Source organism: Podarcis vaucheri (assembly GCF_965113315.1).
Source record: "Podarcis vaucheri genome assembly, chromosome: 13".
Classification (NCBI taxonomy): Eukaryota; Metazoa; Chordata; class Lepidosauria; order Squamata; family Lacertidae; genus Podarcis; species Podarcis vaucheri.
In genome coordinates, this window is record NC_138751.1 from 19995791 (window position 1) to 20019451 (window position 23661).

Here is a 23661-nt window from a genome sequence, read left to right on the forward strand (position 1 = left end):
AACTGGTTAGGTGGAAAGGGAGGGGGTTTTTGTCAAGGGGGTGAGGTTTCCCCCCTTTTTGAATATTTGTTTAATGCTGCTGTTTTTGAAACCATACTCTATATTGTATTTTAATCTGCTTTTATTCTTAGTTATGGATTTTTTTATTTTAAAAAATCAAGCCACCTGATGCTTCTATTTTCAGGAAAGCCAGGATGAAGAAAACCTTTCGATATTTCCCCATTGCCCTCTTTTTATCAATCCAATGTGGGGTGTAGTGGTTAAAGCAGTCAGAACCAGATTCAAATCCTACATGTGGCCTCTAGAGCTCAGTAGGCAAATCTTATCCTACCTCACAGGGCTGTAGTGAAAATGATCCCAGCACACTATGCATTAACACACATTTAATGCACATAGAATGAGGGACGCGGATGGCGCTGTGGGTTAAACCACAGAGCCTAGGGCTTGCCAATCAGAAGGTCGGCGGTTCGAATCCCCGTGACAGGGTGAGCTCCCATTGCTCGGTCCCTGCTCCTGCCAACCTAGCAGTTTGAAAGCACCTCAAAGTGCAAGTAGATAAATAGGTGCCGCTCCGGCGGGAAGGTAAACGGTGTTTCCGTGCGCTGCTCTGGTTCGCCTGAAGTGGCTTAGTCATGCTGGCCACATGACCCAGAAGCTGTACGCCGGCTCCCTCGGCCAATAAAGCAAGATGAGCGCCGCAACCCCAGAGTCAGTCACGAATGGACCTAATGGTCAGGGGTCCCTAATGCACATGGAATACCGGGAACTGCAGTTTTTACCCCTCATGGTGTGACAATTCACAGCACTGCAAAGAAGATACCATTCCCAGAATTCTTTGGGGGAAGCCACGTGCGTTAAATGTGCAGCATGGATGTGACCGATCACATGGGCTGAGGGAGAATCTTGTACACCACTGTAAATTCCTTGGAGGAAGAGCAGAATGAAAAAGGACGAACAATGTAACTAAGGCAGGGGTGACAACTTGAATAAATATATTGTGGGGGTCCTGGTAAGCCCTGCCCCACATAACTGATCACATGACGCAGTGCACCCACACCATTTGAATGGGAGTACCCATGAACTTTGTGGGGGCCCTGCTCCCTCAAATATTTTATTGTTGGGGATGAAGCCCCTGCAGCCCCTAGGAATAGGCTCCTATGAATGTAGGGATGGACTGAACAGGAAGAAATTGTGCTTTCAAGGGAGGGATAGCTACATGGGATTTATGGATGGGAGGGCAGGCTTCATGTTGGGGGGGGCAGGACCCCAGTTAAGTATTTTTATTGATTCACTTGATTTAGGTGGGGAGGCAGCTGCCCATGGATAGCTAAATCAAATGAGTTGATGGGCTCTGTGTGGGGATTAAGGAAGGTGTTTTGAGTCAGGGCTCCAGGACTTGTTTTCGGTGTCACTGGAAACCAGGCAGAGGGCCTTCTCGGGGGTGGCACCTACCCTGTGGAACGCCCTCCCATCAGATGTCAAGGAAATAAACAACTGTCCGACTTTTAGAAGACACCTGAAGGCAGACCTGTTTAGGAAAGTTTTTTAAATGTTTGATGTTTTATTGTGTTTTTAATATTTAATATTCTATTGGAAACCCAGCCAGATGGGCAGGGTATAATGAACATATTGTTATTATTATTACTATTACCAGTAAGAGAGAGAAAGAGAGAAACAAGAGTGTCTCTGAGAAGATGACCCCTCCACACACGACTCCCTCCCATCTCGGGAAAGATGGAGCAGCAGTCAGATAGAAGTAGGGAGGGCGGAAACAAGAGAGATGGATAGATAAACGCGATTCTCTCTCTCTCTCTCTCTCTCTCTCTCTCTCTCACACACACACACACACACACACACACACACACAGTGGATCAGCTGCTGCTGTGAGGCTCAGCCTGACCTACATATCAGCAGTCAGAGCGCTCGCCTCCTCGCTGGCGCTGGGAGGGAATCTGCTGCTGCTGCTGCCGCCGCCACAAACTCCCGCCCCCTCACCCGTAGGCCGGGATGGCGCTCCCAGCTCCCGGAGCTGCCCACGGCAGGGGCGGCGGCTTCCCACGGGCAGCTGCACGCGAGCGGGTGCAGCCCCAGGCTGCGGCAGGTCGTTGCCACCGCGCGGGCTGCTTGCTTCGGCTCTCGCGCCTTCGAAGCCCCCGGGGCCGCCTTTGCGCAGCCCGGCGAGGCGCACCGTTAACAGTCTTGCGCTCTCCCGCCACCTCCGCTGCTTCATGCTTCGCAGCCGCTCCCACGTTGCTGATGTTGCTTGCAATAAGCGAGCAAAAAAGCAACTCTCTTATTTTTTAATTTTTTTAAAAAAAATAAAGACTCTGAGTATGTGCAGTTTTTGCATTTAACACCATTTCCTGCTGCTTCCTGGGTGGTCGTCTGGGGGCCTCTCTGGCCCCGCACTCCAGCCCTAGCTCAGCTCCGCAGTTGCCTCCCTGAATGTGTTTGTTTTCCCTCTGGCACCAGAGACATCTGTTATAGACATAATTAATTTAACGTAATGGGCCTCTAAACGGTTTTTGAAGGACTGAGCACTACTAGGAAAGCAAAGACGAGAGAGGCCTCGGATCAGATCTCCCGGCGCTGCCTCCATTCATTCCCCCTCACACTCATACACACCTGAGCAGCTCAAGGCTTTGTGTGCTGATGCTATTAGCCCCATTTGCCCTCACAAGCATAGGTGCCAATTCCTTGGGGGGCTGAGGTCCCTTTGGCTCCCTCATAAAATATTTTAGGGGGCCAAGCCTCCTCAGAATTCATGGGCAATGCCATTCAAATAGTGTGTCTTGTGACCAATTATGCAGGGTATTGTCTTGTGTCTTGTGACCAATTATGCCCCCCTCCCCCCATATTTTATTCAAGTTGGTACACCCTTGCTCACAACAACCTTGTGAGGTAAATTGATCAGGGAGGGAGCAATTGAGCTTCATAGACCAAGCAGGGATTCACACCTAACCCAGCTCCCCACCCCCCACCCCCATCCAAAGCTACGCCACCACACTGGCTCCATAAAGCCAGGACCTACATTTTCACCCCCAAATGCACAAATAAGAAATGCCCGGGGGCATTTCTCCCCCTCCCCAATGTCTGGATAGAAAGGTGTGGATAGGGGAGATGTTGAAACATGTACCTGTGGTGGCTGGTGAAGCATCCGTGGAGCAGAAGGCAAGGAGGCCAACAGTAGGTGGTGCCCAAGCCGACGAGGGGACAGAGCAAGCTAACTCTAGGTTTGCCCCCATCTTCCTCCTCCCTGCTGCGTTTGACAAGGACAGTACAGTGGTAGCTCAGGTTACATACGCTTCAGGTTACATACGCTTCAGGTTACAGACTCCGCTAACCCAGAAATAGTGCTTCAGGTTAAGAACTTTGCTTCAGGATGAGAACAGAAATCGTGTTCCGGCGGTGTGGCAGCAGCAGGAGGCCCCATTAGCTAAAGTGGTGCTTCAGGTTAAGAACAGTTTCAGGTTAAGAACGGACCTCCAGAACGAATTCAGTGCTTAACCTGAGGTACCACTGTACTGAGACCGAGAGGGGGGAACTGACAGGCAACGCCACCCCCTGAACATGTTGTAAAAAGAAGGCAGGCAGGTACGGGCTGGCTGAGGGCAAACTGAAGTTGGCGGCACAACACCCCATTCATGATCCATCGGATCATGCCCACTGCCACCACCCTCACCTTTGGGTGTTCAGTTGAGACTTTACAGGTTTGGTTGGGGACCCCGTTTTTCATAGGGTTCCCACCAGAGCAGCCAAAGTCTATGCAGGTGCAACTTGTCCCCTCAGGTTCTGTTCAGAAATTTTGGTGAATGGGTGGGCAGGGGGTCAGTTCTGCAGGTAAAACCCTCCCCCCCATCCACAACCCACATTTTCATGGTTATAGAGCATGAACAGAACTATATCCTTGAGGACCCAATTGTATCTGCCCACCCACAAATGTAGTCACCTTAATTTCTAAGCCTTCTGTTGTAATGACCCAAGCAGGGTTTGTCTCCACAACTACGAGGACTTGGAAACACAAAACTGCAACAACCAAAGGCTAAGACTGAGACAGTGCACACATGCATCCCTTCTTCACACAAGCCTGTAGCTGCCAGATCAGAACCCAGAGATCTTGCCACTACCCCACCCTTAATCACACTGAGGCAAATGATCCATTAGTTCCCCGTGGTCTATAGGAAAGTTTCTTCCTCAAATTCCACATACAGTGGTACCTTGGTTTTCAAACGTCTTGGTACTCAAACAACATGGAACCCAAACACTGCAAACCCGGAAATCAGTGTTTCAGTTTGTGAACTTTGTCAGAAGCCAAATGTGCTCCGTTTTGAGTGCTATGCTTCTGTTTTGAGTGTTATGCTGAGCTCTGCCTGTTTTTGCTATTTATTTTGCGTTTTTGTTTTTACAGCTCTTTTTGTTTTGTTTTTGCGACTGTGTCAAACCAGTTCAGCTACTGATCGAGTGATTGTGTGACTGTAGTACATTGTTTATTGCTTTCATTTTATGGATCAATGGTGTCGTCAGATAGTAAAATTCATGTTAACTTGTGTTTTGGGGGTTGTTTTTAAAAGCCTGGAACAGATTAATCCATTTTGCATTACTTTCTATGGGAAACTGCGCCTTGGTTTTGGAACGCTTTGCTTTTGGAACGGACTTCCATAACGGATTAAGTTTGAGAACCAAGGTACCACTGTCTCTCAGAAGCCTACTCTGCAGTAACTCGGAACAAAACCTTTAGTGTGGCTACGCATGTACTCTGGAGTAGCACCCCTGTCTCAATAAGACAGGAACTTACTATTTGCACTTTTCAGAAACACTTGGATACATGTTTGTTCCAACAAACTTTCCCAATGTTTTGCCCCAAGTGTCTAATTTAAATTGTTTAAGTTTGGTTTTAAAGGCATTGCCTGGTTTTATTTTATTTTAAAAAACCCTAAAACCTCATTTTGAATTAATTAATTTTATAATGAAATGATTTTAAAATGTTGTATTATTTTATTGTTGTTAGCCGCCCTGAGCCTGGCTTCGGCTGGGGAGGGTGGGATATAAATAAAAAATTATTATTATTATTTATTATTTGGCTGCTTCTGTTGTAGGCGACGGCCTTGAGATGATTGTGTAGAAGGTGATTAATAAATGGAGATACTGTAATAATAAATAAATGGTAATAAGTTAATGATGATGATGATAATAATAATAATAATAATAATAATAATAATAATAATAATAATAATCCACTTGTTGAAACTCCTCCCCACTCAATCTCTCTCCTAGTCCGCCTGCCCATCCTCTTCCCCTTCCTGCCATAGAGAGTAGGAAGCTGCCCTCTACCAAGTCACCTCATTGGTCCAAAGCTCAGTAAGTGTCTACTCTAGGGATGGGAGAGGCTGTGGACCTCCAGAGTGGTGAGACTCCAACTCCCATCAACTTCAGCCAGCATGGCCATGGCTCAGGATGATGGGAGCTGCACCGTAGGTTTCTAGAGCTGCTTTCCTTCATCTGGTGCCTTCCAGGTGTGTTAGACTCCTAACTCCCTTCAGCCCCAGCCAGAGCTGTAACCTGGAAAGGCCAGAGATTGAAGCTGGGGAGTTTTGCATGCAAAGCCTGTTCTCTACGGCTGGGTTATCTTTACTGCATAAATCCACCTGCCTGTTTCAGTCTGTTGCAGAGACAGAAAGATAACCTGATGGCGATACTTGTGAATGGAGAAAGGGAAAATGCAGAAGACAAAAGGGATCAGGGGAGAGATGGATGGATAAATCAATCAATCAATGGAAGGCAAATAAATGAATTAGCTGATTAATTGAATATATTAATTAATAAGACTGTTAGTGAAGGGGGTAGGATGCAAGAGGAAAGCCTTTAGCTATTAGAACGTAAGAAGGATGCAGAAAACTGTTCTCCCCCCTCCCCATCCAGAATGAATTCACAGATCCCCTGACACTCATTAATCCAGCTAATTTGATCCGATTGTTTTAAAAAGCACTTTCAAATATTTGAGTCTCCTAATCCCAAAGCCAAATCTCTCAGCTGGTGTGAACCAGCCTGTTGTTGTTGTTTTGTTGTCTTTTTGTTGTTGTCATCAATGGGACACGATCCCCACGTGATGACCCCCACTCTTGTTACAAAGTAGCTCTGCATGTGAGTTCATAAAAGACTGGATGGAGGAACGTGCTCTGTGTGTCTTGTATATGGCTATAGGTGATTCAGAGAAGCAGCTTCCCCAGGGGAACATTTTTATCACTGTTTATTTACTGCTCATTAACGTAATGGTGTGTATGGGGTATTAGGGGAAGGCCACGTCACGCTCCTTCTGGGGCAGATTGTCCACCTTTGGTCTCCATCTTGCACTCAGCTCTCACCTGTAGCTCCTAGGAGCTGTCAGCATGCGACAGCGGCTGCACCCGGGAATGGCTTCGACTGGCTATCCACACCAAGTAAGGGTAAAGTAAAGGGACCCCTGACCATTAGGTCCAGTCGTGGCCGACTCTGGGGTTGCGGCGCTCATCTCGCTTTATTGGCCGAGGGAGCCGGCGTACAGCTTCCGGGTCATGTGGCCAGCTTGACTAAGTCACTTCTGCCGAACCAGAACAGCACACAGAAATGCCATTTACCTTCCCGCTAGAGCAGTACCTTTTTATCTACTTGCACTTTGACATGCTTTTGAACTGCTAAGTTGGCAGGAGCTGGGACCGAGCAACGGGAGCTCACCCCGTTGCGGGGATTCGAACCGCCGACCTTCTGATCGTCAAGTCCTAGGTTCTGTGTTTTAACCCACAGTGCCACCCGCATCCCTAAGTAAGGGTAGCCTTGATAAATTAGGGACTTCTGCATGCAAGCAAAGACAGGCTGCAGCAGATGAGACCAATGGTGGGTCCAACAGTCAAGAAGGCAGTTCCTGCACATGGTGAATTGAGGGGCAGGTGGGGCTCATCAGCCTTGGGAAGGTAGCCCATCTAAGAGAAGGAGAACTCTGATTCTAAACCTCTACCGTCTTGTGGGATCTTCAGAAGAAGAAGAAACTAAGGAGTAAACCATCCTTCCTCAACCTCGGCCCTCTAGATGTTTTTGGCCTACAACTCCCATGAACCCTAGCTAGCAGGACCAGTGGTCAGGGATGATGGGAATTGTAGTCTTGAAACATCTGGAGGGCCGAGGTTGAGGAAGCCTGGAGTAAACCCAACACAAATCTTGAGTGGAGTCCACTCCATATATATCCCTGAAAATGATACTTGGGACCATACAAAAGATATTAAGACTGGGAGTCTTCCCTTTTTTTAACCTCTCTTCTGAGCAGGAAGATTTGGCAAGGCCTTTCCCCTACCACGAAACCAGGGCCGGCCCAATACATTTTGGCACCTGAGGCGAACCGTGAAATGGTGCCCCTCCCCACCAGGGAAGAAGGGGTGAGTGAAGTTCGACATAAGGAACAAGGGGCAAATAAATTATGCACTGAGGCCTGCTGTCCCTATGGATCCTGTCACCTGAGGTGGTTGCCTCACCTTGCCTCGTGGGTGGGCCAACCCTGCACAAGAAGCTTCTATTAATGCCACATTTCTGAATACTTCCTGCTGAGAAGCTGCACAATGCAGATCACACAGTCTTCTGACAATCTGCACTTTCCCAGGTATCCACCAATATTAAGAATTAGTATATTCTGCCCACAAACACACACTACGGCTGCAATCCTAAATAGAAATATACTTAAACGGAAAGAAGCCCCATGGAATTTAATGGGACATAGTTCTCAGTAAACACAAATAGGAGTGGTCCTTAAGACTGAAATTGAGAACCCAAATACATGCAAGTCTCTCTGATTTTTAAGCATGAAAAAGTAGAGGCGGGATTGTACTGCTTAAAACTAGAGATGATTTAACCCCAGCCTTGTTGTATGATCAGCATTGCCTTCCAGAATTCTGATGGTCCACTAATGTGCTTTAGATTGCAAAGCAAGAGTGGATACTCAGGATCTTTGAACAGTTAACTAATCTGAGCTAAGTGATCTTGAGTATCCACTACTCTTTAAGAATGCAAATGCCTTACTTGGTCCCACCAAGGCTGAATTCACAGGACCTTTCCAGACCTTCCTCTTAATTGTTAAGCTCCGCATTATACTTGAGCATTCACACAACAGAAAAGCTGCTTCTTGAGCTATAGTGGAAACAGGGCAAGTTTCCATGATATTTGCTTCCAGGGGGAAAAAAATGTTTGCAAAAAATATGGCAAGGGATGTTATATTTACACTACATTCCACTCCAGTTCAACTACATAGTTCCAGAAATGGCTTTTACATTATGTGAAAGCGCAGATATGGAAATGAATAGGGAAATGTCAATGAAAATGGAATAAGCTGTCATGTGAATGCAAGTCAAGGTTGCATCATTCTTTGCAAAGCTCCTAGCAGCCAGGAGGTGTGCATGTGGGGGTCGATTAGACACTGGCACGTGGTCCGGCAGTGGCCTGTGGTCTCATTTTTCTCCACCCCTGCTGTGGACTACATGCTACCTGCAAACTTTCACTATTGGCATGCTTCAAGCGGAAACTGCAACACAATGTTGCAGCGTGTGGAGTGCTCCAGTTCAAGTTGCTCCATTCTGTGTCCTCTCCCTCCTGGTTCACAGTTCCCACCCGCAATAGTCACTCAGCATTCTGTGACCACTGAGCATGCTCATCCCTCATAGGGTTGTTTTAGAGGTCCCCCATGTGGGGGTTCCCCCCCCCCAAAAAAATATTTTTGTATTCCTGCAAACCTTGGGAGTTCCTCCAAGCCTGTTGAATACAGTGGTACCTCGGGTTACAGACGCTTCGGGTTACAAACTCTGCTAACCAGGAAGTGGTTGCTCCAGGTTAAGAACTTTGCCCCAGGATAAGAATGGAAATCACATGCCAGCAGCGCAGAAGCAGCAGGAGGCCCCATTAGTGAAAGCACGCCTCAGGTTAAGAACGGACCTCTGGGACGAATTTAGTTCTTAACCCGAGGTACCACTGTACCTCCCTCTGGTATGTGGGAGACACTCTTTTGGCTATCTGTGCAACGGTGCTTGCAGCCTTAATGTTGGCAATACAGATGGACAGGGAGTGAGACGGGCAGCCCTTCTGGAGAATGCTTCTAGATTCTACTAATGACACACGAGCAATAATTTCATCACATGGGGTGCCTGCATTGGAAATGACGTCTGACCTATGGGAGTAATTAGCATTCAAAGCAGAAGCGGAATGGGGTGCTCTTCTGGTTTCAAGCAGTCCTCCAAGAGCCAGGTAAAGATCAGAACCTGAAGAAGCAATCTATGAACAGGTGTGTGGGAGAAGAGCCAAAGGTCAGAAGAAGCCCCAGATACTGTCCAAAGGGGAATGGGAAAGTCCAAAACCAGCTATTCCTCCCCTTTTTCTCTCAAAATGCACATCAGCACGTGCTTATGCAACCCCAAATGCACACTTCCATGCTCAGATGCTTTAATATGTTCAGTTTCATTATTCCATTCCAATGATGCTTTGCATTCCCCCCCCCCCCAAACGTGACATGCTGCCAAATTTGGAGGAAGATCCAGTACATATTGTAAGTAATACAGTCCACCCGGGGCCTGCCAAATCTGGTGGTGCCACTGTCAAGTAAGGCTGTGTATAATTTATAATTTAATCTGGCAATTTTATCTGCTTAGTTTGTTTATACACTATTGTACACAAATTGCGGTGGTTGGTGGGCTGTTGATGTACATCTCTCTCTCTCTCTCTCTCTCTCTCTCTCTATATATATATATATATATATATATGTAAAAAGGTAAAGGACCCCTGGACGGCTAAGTCCCGTCAATAGCGACTATGGGGTTGTGGTGCTCATCTCACTTTCAGGCCGAGGGAGCCAGTGTTTGTCCACAGACAGCTTTCCGGGTTATGTGGACTAAGCCTCTTCTGGAGCAACGAAACACTGTGACGGAAACCACAGCACACGGAAACGTCGTTTACCTTCCTGCCGGAGTGGTACCTATTTATCTACTTGCACTGGTGTGCTTTCATGATGCTAGCTGGCAGGAGCTGGGACTGAACAACGGGAGCTCACCCTGTCGTGGGGATTCAAACTGCTGACCTTCTAATCAGCATGCCCAATAGGCTCAGTGGTTTAGACCACAGTGCCACCCGTGTCCCTTTCTATATATTTATGGCTCAGGGTGTGTGAGAGGAAGTGGGCAGTGGTTCCTGCAATGGAGGCCAGTGATCTGGTGCTGCCATAAGCTGGAGAGGATGCCAGAAGGAGATAGAAGGGGTGGGCTTAGGGCATGTGGTTTCTAACTATACATCTACGATTCTATGTCATGGATGCTTTAGCTGAGATCCCTGCATTGCAGGCGGTTGGACTGGATGACCCTCAGGGTCCCTTCCAACTCTATGATTCTACTCTATGATCTAACCATTGACAGAGGGATAAAAGAAGGGGGGAGAGTATGTTTTCAATGGGGTGTCGTGTGAGACAAAGAGGAGAAGAGTCTCCCTTTCTGCCTTTAAATATGGTTTAGAGCAGAGGTGGGGAAATGTGGTGGTGTTTCCCCCCATATTTTCCGTATTCATTTGTGAGCAATTTCCTGGGGCTTGAAAACAGTGGTGGGCAGTGCCAGGGGAACAAAGTGGGCAGGCAACAGATGCCAGTCTTGTACCGTGTAGGCTGTATTCCAGCCACACAAAAACCAGACTTCCTTACACAAAGAAACCTCTTCATCCTCCATGCAGGTAAGCAAGGTCACACTCACAATGTACATTCAAAGCACAGGGCTTCTGCCTTCCACCCCAGAGCAAGAACCCAGTTTGTTAAGGGTGCTGGGAATTGTTGCTTTCTGGGGGAAAGCTCTGTGGTGTGGATGTCGCCCAAGGAAGAGGCATTATCGCAGTTTAAGGCGCTTGAGGAAGGGTCTGGCTTGAGTCCCGAGGGCCACAGAGGGAGACCGGAGGGGGCCACTTTTGTCCCCCCAGGCCCAAAGTCCGCCACCATCTCTCGTTTCAGCAGGTAGAAGGCAGGTTGGGATCTGCTAATAGATCTCTGAGCGATGTTGCAGTAGATTGGCAAGGATTCCTGACCTGATTTTTTAGCAGCTAGCTGTAACAAAACAACAGCTTTCCCACCTACATTTGCCTGCAGAAATGAAGGCTAACTAGAGCTGAATTTTTGTGATGTAAAGGCGCTCTGGGGCATTGTGGGGAATTTAAATGGTGACACAAATGCCCTGTGTTTTTGTGGAATTTGCTTCTGTAATCTGTTATGACATGAGAGTTTGATCATTTTATGTTTGTACGGTCTTTTGCTATTTGAGGTATTTACATTCATGGAAGTTCTGGGCTGTGCAGGTGGTGGTTGTTTTTTTTGCCATGACAGCCACTCACTTGGACAGATTTAAAATGGGATTAGATGAATTTGTGGCAGATTTGGCTAGCGATGGCTACCATTCACGATGGCTTTATACTTCATCCAGTATTATTTCCACATTTTGCACCCAGACCTATAAATTAGCTTATACAGATCTGTGTACAGACAAATCCTTTGTATTCTTTTTTTATATATATAAAAAAGTGATGTATACCCTCCAACATTTCTCCGATGAAAATAGGGATGTCCTAAGGAAAAGTGGGACATTCTGGGAGGATCAAATCAGAAACTGGGACAGCTGCTGTTAATCTGGGGCTGCTATCCCTGGAAAACAGGGACACTTGGAGGGTCTGAGTGATGCCTTTCTCTTCTTTGGGTGAGACTTAAGAGGCTCCTTGCTTTATTTATTTATTTATTTATTTGCCACTTTATACTTCTACTAAAAACCTCAAAGCGGTGTACAGCATATTAAAGCAATAAAGCAATAGCTGGGTGATGTTCCTCCTTCCTCATGAGCAGCCTCTTCAGTAGGGCTGGTGAGTGTGGGTATACCTACTATACCTTTAAAGCACATTCAAAGCACATCCTACCCTCACTGTAGGTTAAACCACAGAGCCTAGGACTTGCCGATCAGAAGGTCGGTGGTTCGAGTCCCCGCAACGGGGTGAGCTCCCGTTGCTCGGTCCCTGCTCCTGCCAACCTAGCAGTTGGAAAGCACGTCAAAGTGCAAGTAGATAAATAGGTACCGCTCCGGCGGGAACGTAAACGGCGTTTCCGTGCGCTGCTCTGGTTCACCAGAAGCAGCTTAGTCATGCTGGCCACATGACCCGGAAGCTGTACGCCGGCTCCCTCAGCCAGTAAAGCGAGATGAGCGCACAACCCCAGAGTTGGTCATGACTGGACCTAATGGTCAGGGGTCCCTCTACCTTTACCCTCTCCAAATTCATGGGAACTGTAGTTTGTCAATATCCTGGGTATTATAGCCCTGTATGGGGAAACCTGGGGTCCCCAGGATTCTTTCATGGGGGTGGGATGTGATTTGAATCTGCTTTAAAGGTGTGTATGGGGGGGTCACAGTTCCTGGGGAACGCCAGCAGAAAAGGGCTATTGCCCTCCCGTCTTGCATGTGAGCTTCCCGTGGGCACCTGGTTGGCCAATCTGCGAAATGGGTTGCTGGATTATAGCGCCCTTAGGTCTGATTCAGCAGAGCTCCTCTTGAGTCTGCGTTGGGGGCGCTCCAGGGATTTGAATGTAATTTAAATGGTGGCTCCAAGTTGAAGCAGTGCTCACTGGAATGCCATAAAAGGGGATCAGCTCAGGCCCCAACAACCGCCCAGCAATGTTGGGCACTGACGCTAGCCCTGCCTGGTGCCTCTCCCTGGGGGCTCAGCGAGAGAGGTAAGTGAAAGAAAGGCTGCAGCCACACCTTGGCAGTGCCACAATGGGGCATATATTAAGGCTGTGAGAGCTCTTCTTCACAGAGAAACAGTGAAATAGGCAGGGCAGAGATGAGAACTGTGAAGAAGTGCCAGGAGTAAGAGCTATATAAAAGATAAATTATTTATACCGTGCCGGGTTTTTCGCATTCACATCTTTAAAAGGATGTTCAGGGAGAAGAGTCTTTAAAAAAGAAAAGCTGTAAAAAAAAGAAAGAAAGAAAGAAAGAAAGAAAGAAAGAAAGAAAGAAAGAAAGAAAGAAAGAAAGAAAAGGCTCGCAGCATGGGAGAAGAAGGAGAGCCTTGTGGAGATCTGTCTGAACCGCATTTGTAAAAGAAGGTTATGAAGGGAGGGTGTCAAGAAGGGCGTCCTACATTTTATGTGACCAGAAAACCCAAATTCTCTAATTGAATCAAATGAAATAGATTTGCATGAGCCCGCTTAATCACAGCACTTCGCGTTGGTCTCAGAGTACAAGGGATTCCCCCCCCCCTTTCTCTCTCTTTGGTAGCAGCTGGTGTTCCTTTTTAGGAAACCAGGCAGTGTGGAAAAAAGGAGGGATTTGGTGACGGGTCTTGGATTCTGTGGTGAAACTCAATTCTGTGTGTGGCCGTGTGATGAAATTCAGTTTGACGACAAAATACAAGGTGACAAAACCCAGACTTAAGGGAATAAGGCATAACCCTTTCCTTAATGTACCACTTTGCTACATGTAGGGAACTCCCCCCCGCCCCCCATTTTTAAACACAAGGGAAGCAATCACAAACATGATTCTTCACAACCTGTAATCTGAAGTGGTACAGTCCAGAACCCCGCCATCTTAGGCTACAATCCTATGCACACTTCCTTTGGAGCAGGGCTGACAACTTGAATAAAATATTGGTGGCGGGAGGTAAGCTCTGCCCCACAAAATGGATCACAACACACACACACACCCATTTGAATGGCAATGCCCATCAACTTTGGCAGGGCGTGCCACCCTCAAATATTTTATGGGGGTCCGAAGGGCCCTTGGCCCCTAGGAGTCGGTTCCTATGCTTTGGAGTGAGTCAGGCATAGTCAACACTACACAGGAAGTAGAATGAAGTGCTATAGATCTGAGGATTTGACTGTACCACTTCAAGCTGCAGATGGGTGGTGGTAGACAATAATATTTTTGAAAACTCTCCACACGTAGAAACCACCCTGACAGGGAATGTGCTGGGTTATGTGTATAATTCTTACTAGCAGGGTGTAATGGGTATGGGATTGCTCGTGCGTAAGTTGCCGCCTCTCCTGGTTATGTTGCCTTGTTAAACCTTTCTGTCTGGACAGCCCTTCAATTTGTGGCTGCCTCAGTCGCTAGCAGAATCCGTCAGTGGGCATTTCTTAAATCTTTTCCAACATAAAAGTTGTTTGACACCCAGTCTCCTCCTACTCTCTCTGCGCGGAAGTCTTCTGTGCAGGGTGGGTGTGGGTAGCGGAGGACCCGTGCTCTCCCCGCTGGTGTCCGGTGAAGAGTCCTGGAGCCCTCTCGCCGATTCCCCCATTAGCCCCTCTATATCCCTGGTGTTGCGCTGATTTGCTTCCCCATCTGTGGAGCTGCCTCTCTCCCTGCTGGGCCCTTCTCCAGCATCATTTGAGAGCCTTCCCTCCGCCTCTAGCTCCGATGTCAGTTCCCTGACACAGGGTTTTCAAAACAAAACAAAACAAGGGGGAGCATTCAAAAGAGGTGTCCCTACCTGCAGTCTGAAGCTGTATACACACTGTACCTTTGAAGCACATTCTTCCCCTGAAAGAATTATGGGCACTGCAGTCTATTCATGGTTGCTGGGAATGGTAACTGTGAGGGGGTAAACTACAATGCCCAGGATTCTTTGAGGCAAACAATGTCTTTCAAATGTGCTTTAAAGGTATAGTGTGTACACAACCTGTGATCATAACAGCCAGCTCTACCATCACAGGGTTCGTACCACCTTCATATTCTGCCTGGGTAAGGTAAAGTAAAAAGGTAAAGGACCCCTGGACAGTTAAGTCCAGTCAAAGGCGACTATGTGGTGTGGCGCTCATCTCGCTTTCAGTCCGAGGGAGCCAGCATTTGCCAACAGACAGCTTTCTGGGTCATGTGGCCAGCATGACTGAACCGCTTCTGGCTCACAGAGAACCGTGACAAGAGCCAGAGTGCACGGAAACACTGTTTACCTTCCCGCCGCAGCAGTACCTATCTATCTACTTGCACTGGTGTGCTTTCAGACTGCTAGGTTGGCAGAAGCTGGGACTGAGCAACAGGAGCTGGATTCTGCCTGGATAGAGCAGGCCTCGCACTGAACGCAGTAGAGCAACTGGCTGTGAATGTCCTGATTCCACATAATGTGTGGATTCACAATAGGGCTCTCCTTTGTCAAGCAGACCAGTCTTGTAGGAACAACAGGAACTTCTGCATGCACAGCATGTGCTCTGCCACTGAGCCACAGCTCAGAACTTCCTAAGAACTTTCTGTTCCCATCGAGGTCGCTCCCTGAGCCCGCCACCACCCATCCCGCTTAGGCCAGGCAACAACAGTCCCAGTGCTTTGAATGGAAATGAGAACTCTTCCATTCAAAGACTCTTTGCAGGGGTCCAGCGAGTGAGTTTATTTGCCACTCAATGACACAAGTATTTGGTTTAGGAAACAGGTTAGGAACAGCCTGCAAGGCTGGCATCATGCTTATCCGAGGACCATGTTTTCTAGTCTCATTTAAACATTATAAATTTCACCCAAATCTACAGGTGGCTCCTGCAACTCAGTGCTGGGAAAATTTGGTACAAAACAATCACAGTGCCAAAAATGCACCAGGCCTCACCCCACAGAGGGCCTCCCATGGTCCACCTCACAATGTCTCTCTGACTCTTTCACCGATGGGGCAGGAGAACTAATTGCTGTGAGATGTTGTGCTCACACTGAGAGCGCAGCTCCGTTCCAAAGTGGGATGGACCACAGGGGGGTCCTTCAGGGACTCAATGAGTACTTGAAACAGCACTGGCTGTTGTGGGAAGATTACAGAATGCACGCGAGGCATTGCCAAGGCAGACCTGACTCTCTGACTGACACACCAGGAGAATGAGCAACAACTGTGTCATTTATTCAACAATTGCCCACATTGTTGTTTTTAAAGCATCTGTTCAAATTCAGCACCATTGGAGCGAAGCGGCTGGCCTAAGCTAGACCACCGATGGAATTCAGAAGACACGGCAAAGACCCCTCAGCGAAGCCAAATTGGGGCAATCTCTTTTCATTAACAATGTCCAGAGAGGTAGCCATGATACTCTGTTTTAGTGCAAGACTAAGGCTGTGTACCAGGGACGCGGGTGGCGCTGTGGGTAAAACCTCAGTGCCTAGGACTTGCTGATCGCATGGTCGGCGGTTCGAATCCCTGCGGTGGGGTGAGCTCCCATTGTTCGGTCCCAGCTCCTGCCCAACTAGCAGTTCGAAAGCACCCTTAAGTGCAAGTAGATAAATAGGTACTGCTTTATAGCGGGAAGGTAAACGGCGTTTCCGTGTGCTGCGCTGGTGCTGTGGAAGTGTCTCCGGACAGCGCTGGCCCCCGGCCTCTTAAGTGAGATGGGCGCACAACCCTAGAGTCGGACACGACTGGCCCGTATGGGCAGGGGTACCTTTACCTTTAAGGCTGTGTACACAGCATACCTTTTAAAGCACATCCGAAGCATGGGGGGCTGGAGGAGGAAATGTGCTTGAAATTTATGGCGTGCACACAGTCTAACACATTTTAACTACCACAACATGCAACCTAATTTTTTTGCTCAACTCTCCTTGCCCCCTGCTTTGCTGTGGAGCATCTTGCCTGAGGAGCGCACTGGAGAACTCGGACCCTTGCCACTGTTTCATAACATTTGGTTGGTCCTAACATAAAAGTATTGTCCAATGTGGATTGTTGGATTTCCCACTCCCCCCACCTGATGGACCAAGATGGCTAATGTTGCTTTTTATGTTTTATTACAGCATTAGCTGTTGTAGGACTACAGGACACTTAATCAGAACCAACATCTGATGGACTGGGCTCTAGTCCATGAAACCGTATGCCGTAATAAAATGTGTTAGTCTCTAGGGAGACAAGGGACCATTTGTTGTTGTTATTAAGGTTCTTCTGCTAAGGATGAAGGCTCTTTCTTATATCCCAGTCATGTCTCTTTGGGTGGTGCGGTGCAAGTCGTCTGAGTGCACTGGGTGATCATGACTGCATGCAGAAAGTCCCAGGTTCAATCCCTGCTGTCTCCAGGTAGGGAGTAGACCCCTGGCTGAAAAACTGGAGAACTGCTGCCAGTCAGTGTGGACCATACTGAGCTAGATGGACCAATGATCTGATGGAGAAGAAGGCAGCTCCCTAGGTCCTCATCATTCCCTCTTTGACTTTGTTCGTTTTGGTATTTACTAGCGTAGCTTTGGAGATTCTGCTCTTCCAAAACAATACACCAAATTTCTTTTGCGGCGTCCAAATCATGTAGTGGTTAGTTCCACAAGGTACAATCTGACAAATTGGGTTAGGCAGGATATAATTGGCAAAGCAGCATCAGTTAGTCATATTGTCCACAGTGGTTTGTGCCCAAATCCCCATTTGGTAAATTTGGCAAGCTAGCTTTTGTGGCTCGGGTTAAGAATGAGCCTGTTCATGTCTTAGATAAAAGGACAGATAAATGTTCTGCTTCTCTCTTTTCACACTTTCCTTCCCAGCTTGGGGAAAAGAAAAGAGGAATCAGCAGAGGTGACTGAAGGAGCAACTAGATTTTACAGAGAAGTTAGGACGTTGGGGTTGACCAAAGTTTACAATTTAATTTCAAATTGCATAGCCCACAGCCTAAGAAGGCCCCATTTGCATGGTACATTTAACCACACTATCATACTACTTCAAACAGTCATGGCTGCCCCCCCAAAGAATCTTGGGACCTGTAGTTTGCTAAGGGTGCAGAGAGTTGCTAGGAGACCCCCTGCTCCCCTCCCAGAGTTCCCTGGGAATATGAATGGACTGTTAAACCACTCTGAGAACTGCAGCTCTGTTCTCAGCTCCCAGGATTCTTTGGGTGGAATCCATGGTGGTTTAAAGTGGCATTATCCTGCTTTAAACATATAGTAGAGATGGGGGCCTCTGTGACAAGAGTACATGCACAACATACATTGAAAGCACATTGAAAGCATCCCCACCTGCCAGAATCCCAGGAACTAGTTTCCTAAGGGTGCCAGGAATTCTAGTTCTGTGAAGGGTAAACTACAGTTCAAAGGATGTGTGTGTGTGTGTGTGTGTGTGTGTTTTAAATCTATGTTGTATACACAGCCTTTCTGTATGCAGAAGGCTCCAACCTCAGCCTTGGCATTTTCAATTAAAAGGATCTGCTGTAGCAGATAATAGGAAAGAAAGACTTCTGGCTGACACCCAGGAGATCCACTGCCTGTTTAGGCAAGCCTTCTGAAGCTGGTGTTCTCAGATGTTTTAGATTGCAGCACCCATCGCCCCTGCCCATTGGCCATGCTGAGGCTGATGGGAGTTGTAGGAATCCGGAGGGCACCCATTGGGAAAACCCGGTCTGGATGACATAAGCAGCATCCCACACTCCTAAATTAATATTGGGTGTGCTTCAATTTGTGTTGAAATTAAGACGCAAAAGGCTGAGAAATAAAATGTTGGTTTGAGGAATAGATGAAGTGGGATTAGGAACGCAGATGCAGAGGCCGGCATCTACACAGCCACAGAGCTGATCCGCACACAGTACAAGCTCAACATGTCCTCAGCTGCACTCATGCGCCTTTGCTTGTGTAGCGAGGGAGAGGCATTAACGTGTGAACCAGGCTAATAATGCAGATAAATCAGCTGCCTTTCATTTTCACACAACCTTTCATTTCCGGGCGGATGCAACCGCAAGAACGGCTGTTGGGGCCGTATCCGTGTGCAGCTGGTTCGCACATTACATGCCACTACACAAGTGCTCTCTCTCTCTCTCTCTCTCTGAGCCAGTCAGGTCTCTCTGTTTGTAGAAGGAGAGTCCTAAGTGAGTCGCCCCAGATAAGGCACACTGCCCACGGGAAGAGGCTGCTGAGCCTCATCAGCTTTGACAAGGGGCTGCAGAAATCTGAGGCAGGCGAGTCTCTCGACAGCTGAGCCTCCCTCCAGGATGCAACCTCAACACACACACCTGGACCATTGATGGCTCCTCCTTGACTTCAAAGCTTGACACATGAGAGATGCTCCTTGGACCTCCTTAGCCCTTCCTCCCTGGCATCTGTCTCCTCCTGTCCCACATTATCCTCTTCTTTAGCTCTGTGTGCAGTTCCAGCCCCATCCTTCTTCCCTTATCTCTCGATCTGGTCCTCCATCTTTCCCAGAGCATCCTGTCCGGTTCCCTCCCTCCCTCCCTCCCCCATCCTTCCTCCCCCCCTCCTCCAGCCCCCCCTCTCACTAGCTGCCCCATTACCTCTCCTCACCTCTCCTTCCCTTTCCCACAAGTCCCCCTTTCACCCCCATTCTGCTCCTTTCCCTCCCTCCTTTAGCATTACATTATCCGCTGCTCACTTTCTCTTCCTTCTCCCTCAACTCTTCTCATTTTCTCCATCCAGGTATTCCTCTTCTTTGGACCACATCTTTGCACTCTGATTTCCTTCCCTACCCGTCTTGCTTCCCCCTTGTTTCCCACCCTTAATCTTTGCCATCCCGTCCTGATTGCTCCTCCATCCCTCCCTCCCTCCATCCAAACAGCTCTGCCTGCGCGCACGCATTTTAATTCTATGGGCGCACATCTTAATTCCGTGCATTCAAAAGCCCTTTCCATTCCCCTCTTTTCCACCCCCCACCTCTCCCCTCACCTTCTCCTCCCGCCCCCGCCTGCCCCCGTCCTCCTTCTCACGCTTCTCTCATTCACTTCATCTTTCCCACAGCCCTGCCTGATTTCTGCCTGGCTCGCTGACCCCACAGATCCTGCAAACCCATGCCTACTCTGGGCATCACCGTGGCACTCACCTGCTGGTACCCCCAGTCCTCCGGGGCAAATTCGCTCCCCACGGCTTCAAACTGGAAGTTGATGTGCGGCGCCTGGTGCAAGAGGAACGTCCACCACGAAGCTCGATACCCCTGGGGGGACCCCATCCCTCCGACGCGGGGCGCCCACAACCCCAACCCCGCTCACCGCGCTGGTCGCCGGCCCCCCATGCTGGCACACGGATGGATGTCGGGGAATGATGTGCAGGGAGGCAGTGCAGAACATCAGGGCTTATCCGCGCGGAATATTGGGGAGGGGGGAGTGATGGTTGGGGAAATAAAGGGGGGGAGGGCTAGGTGGTGGGGGAAGAGGACCATGGAAGGCGCAGCGCCATCTAGCGAGCGCTGCGCCCGTCACCGTGATTTAAACCAGCCCTTGTCTCGCCCGACCTGTCAGAGAGACTAATAGCTCCCCCAAGTGGACCTGTCCCTCTACACAATAAATACAAGGCATCGCTGATCAGATTTAAAGCGGGTGCAGAGTGGGAGAAAACGCACTAGTAAAGCAACTTCTAAAACTCCGTAATCGCTTCCAGCCTTCCCAATTTTCTACAAAATATACTTGCGGGAACCAATTGAAATATGTGGAGCGGGCTAGGAAGAAGCCCTGCGTAAAAATCCTTACAGCTGCAGTGATGTCAGCGTCAGCCCGTTTTTCTGAATGGTCAGGAATCCTCACAAACAGCCAGTTGCTTCTATTATTATTATAGCACCATAGATTTGTGTAAGGGCAGTGTGATAAGGGGTTTTATTTTCAATGTCTTTCCTAATGATCTGAAAAGGGGAATTCATGCTTTTCATAGCTGCCATACACTGGGCTGGTTAGGGCGCTGTGGGTAAAACCTCAGCGCCTGGGGCTTGCCGATCGCATGGTCGGCGGTTCGAATCCCCGCAGCGGGGTGAGTTCCCGTCTTTTGGTCCCAGCTCCTGCCCACCTAGCAGTTCGAAAGCACCCCTAAGTGCAAGTAGATAAATAGGTTCCGCTTTATAGCGGGAAGGTAAATGGCATTTCTGTGTGCTGCGCTGGTGCTGGCTCACCAGAGCAGCTTCGTCACGCTGGCCACGTGACCCGGAAGTGTCTCCGGACAGCACTGGCCCCCGGCCTCTTAAGTGAGATGGGCGCACAACCCTAGAGTCGGACACGACTGGCCCGTACGGGCAGGGGTACCTTTACCTTTACCTTATACACTGGGCTGGCTCCTTCATTGAGCTATCCACCACAACCCCAAGATCTCATTCTTGGTTAGGTACCAGATCCTATTAGTGTATACGCAAAGTTAGAATTATTAATATTTTTTTGCCTCACCTTTTTTTGCCGTGCCTTACAACTACTTTTTGATTTCACCAAATAATTTGGTGTCATTGGCAAACTTGGCTGCCTCATTTTTCATCTGCAACTCTAGACAATTTATGAATGAGTTAGAAAAGTACCAGCCCAGACACAGATTGTCGGACAACCCCACTTCTTGCATGCTTCCATTGTGAGAATTGTCCATTTATTCCTGATCTTGGCACTTGTCCTCCAGACTTGCTCCAGCCTCCAGATCACTGTGGTGGTGAAATTTATTTGCAACACCAGACACAGTCACTTTGTGAACTTCTATATTTATTTTGAACGAATGTCGCCCGCAGTTGCACACCCTCCTGCTCTATAACTCAGTGACATCAACTTGGAATTTCACTTATTTTCTTTTTCTCAAACGCATGTTCACATGGCCTTGGTAAACCATAGTTTGGCTTCCCATGCCATGTGAGCCAGGCCATAATGAATACAGCTGTACCTTGCAAGTTGAACGGAATCCGTTCTGGAAGTCCATTCGACTTCCAAAACATTCAAAAACCAAATTGCGGCTCCTGCAGCCAATCAGAAGCCCCGGAAGCCCTGTCAGATGTCCGGGTTCCAAAAGAACATTTGCAAACCGGAACAATCATTTCTGGGTTTGCGGTGTTTGGGAGCCAAAACGTACGAGTTCCAGGGCATTCGACAACCAAGGTTATTTATTTTAATACTTTAAAACTGTAAACCACCTTGGGTGCCTTGGCAGAAAGGCAATATATAAATGCAATGAAAATAGGAAATAAATCATTTGTTCATCCCACACTTTTCATTCCATTTACTTTCCTACCCTTTAAAAAACAACAACAAAGCAATGTGGAATTTTTATGGTAGGGCAACAGAGAACCTGAATACACTTAAATCTCCGCAGCATCACCAATGCGGTTTTGAAAGCTGCTTGCTGCCTCTCCCCCCCCCTCCTGTCCCCACACCTGTGGTTGCAACCTAAAAAGGGATGTGGCTTGTCAGTGAGCTTACTGAGGTCAACCATATTGTCAGACTACAGAATATCTGCATGTCAAGGGGGGGAAACTGTGTCACAGAGCACTGGATGTTTGAGAAGCTGCAGCCTCATTTGTGGTACAGTACGGCAGGTGCAATGGAGAGTTGCTGGCTATGGAACCCTCAACCTGAGTTCCTCTTTCAACATCCTCCTTCTTGGCTGGTATGATCAACTGAAAGGTATTGGGACCAGAGACCAGACAGGAGGATCGGAAACCCAGGTGATGTGTTTACTGAGCACAATTCAAAGTGTTGGTGCTGACCTTTAAAGTCCTAAACGGCCTCGGTCCAGTATACCTGAAGGAGTGTCTCCACCCCCATCGTTTAGCCCGGACACTGGGGTCCAGCACCGAGGGCCCTCTGGCAGTTCCCTCACTGCGAGAAGTGAGGTTATAGGGAACCAGGGAGAGAGCCTTCTCGGTAGTGGCACCTGCCCTGTGGAACGCCCTCCCACCAGATGCCAAAGAGAAGAACAACTACCAGACTTTTAGAAGACACCTGAAGACAGCCCTGTTTAGGGAAGCTTTTAATGTTTAACAGACCACTGTATTTTAATATTTTGTTGGAAGCCACCCAAAGTGGCTGGGGAAACCCAGCCAGATGGGCAGGGTATAAATAATAAATTGTTGTTGTTGTTGTTGTTACTGAGCCTTTACTCCTTAAGTACAAATCCCATCAGCCTCAGCAAGCATGGCCAATGGCAGGGGATGCACAACAATGGTTGGGGATGATGGGAGGTGTAGTTCAGTGACAGTTGGAGGGCCCAAGGTCCCCACACACCTGGAATATGTGAAGTAATGGAGGAGGAGTATGTATTTGCCTGATAGAGTTAGGCCTAAGCCTTCTAAGGAGAAGAGACTTTAAGGCTTTGGGAGCGAGGTTAAGCCCCACCATGACTTAAGGTTCAGCACTTCTCATTACAGTGGTACCTTGGGTTAAGAACTTAATTCATTCTGGAGGTCTGTTCTTAACCTGAAACTGTTCTTAACCTGAAGCACCACTTTAGCTAATGGGGCCTCCTGCTGCTGGTGCGCTGCTGCTGCACGATTTCTGTTCTCATCCTGAAGCAAAGTTCTTAACCCGAGGTAATATTTCTGGGTTAGCAGAGTCTGTAACCTGAAGCGTCTGTAACATGAAGCGTATGTAACTTGAGGTACCACTGTATAGACATTAAACACTGTGTAGGAAGGGTGAAGACCATAAGCAAGTGAGGGTTTCATAGGAGGCAAAGGACACAGCCCTGGGTGTCTCTTGGCACAGCATTTGCACCCATAGAAGCAACTAAGTGCTAAGTCGTTTTAGTGGAGGCAGGTGGGGAGAGGAAGGAGGCACAGGGCTCCAACACTTTTGTGCACCATTTCCTCAAAAGGTAGGTCAGAAAGGAGATGTGAGACATGTATAGAGGAGTTCTTCTCGAGGCAAAACAGTCTGTATCAAGGGTGGGCCACAAATGGGAGTTTGGTTTTGGAGAGACCTTTGCTTCCTTTTTATCTTTTGCATTATGTGACTGCACAGCTACCAGGAAGGGGGGG

At 48.2% G+C, this 23661-nt stretch overlaps 1 protein-coding gene across 2 annotated transcripts in view; it reads right to left on the minus strand.

The window, feature by feature from the left end:
- TTYH1 (tweety family member 1) overlaps positions 1 to 20016 on the minus strand; it is a 65144-nt gene extending 45128 nt beyond the window's left edge. The window contains exon 1 of one of the 2 annotated variants that reach the window (XM_082197013.1): positions 19774 to 20016. In XM_082197013.1, coding sequence (XP_082053139.1) covers positions 19774 to 19899 — 126 coding nt within the window. In that variant the 5' untranslated portion in view covers positions 19900 to 20016. The remainder of the gene's footprint in view (positions 1 to 19773) is intronic. The other variant, XM_082197014.1, reaches the window with a different exon arrangement.
- Positions 20017 to 23661: the final 3645 nt, after the last annotated feature.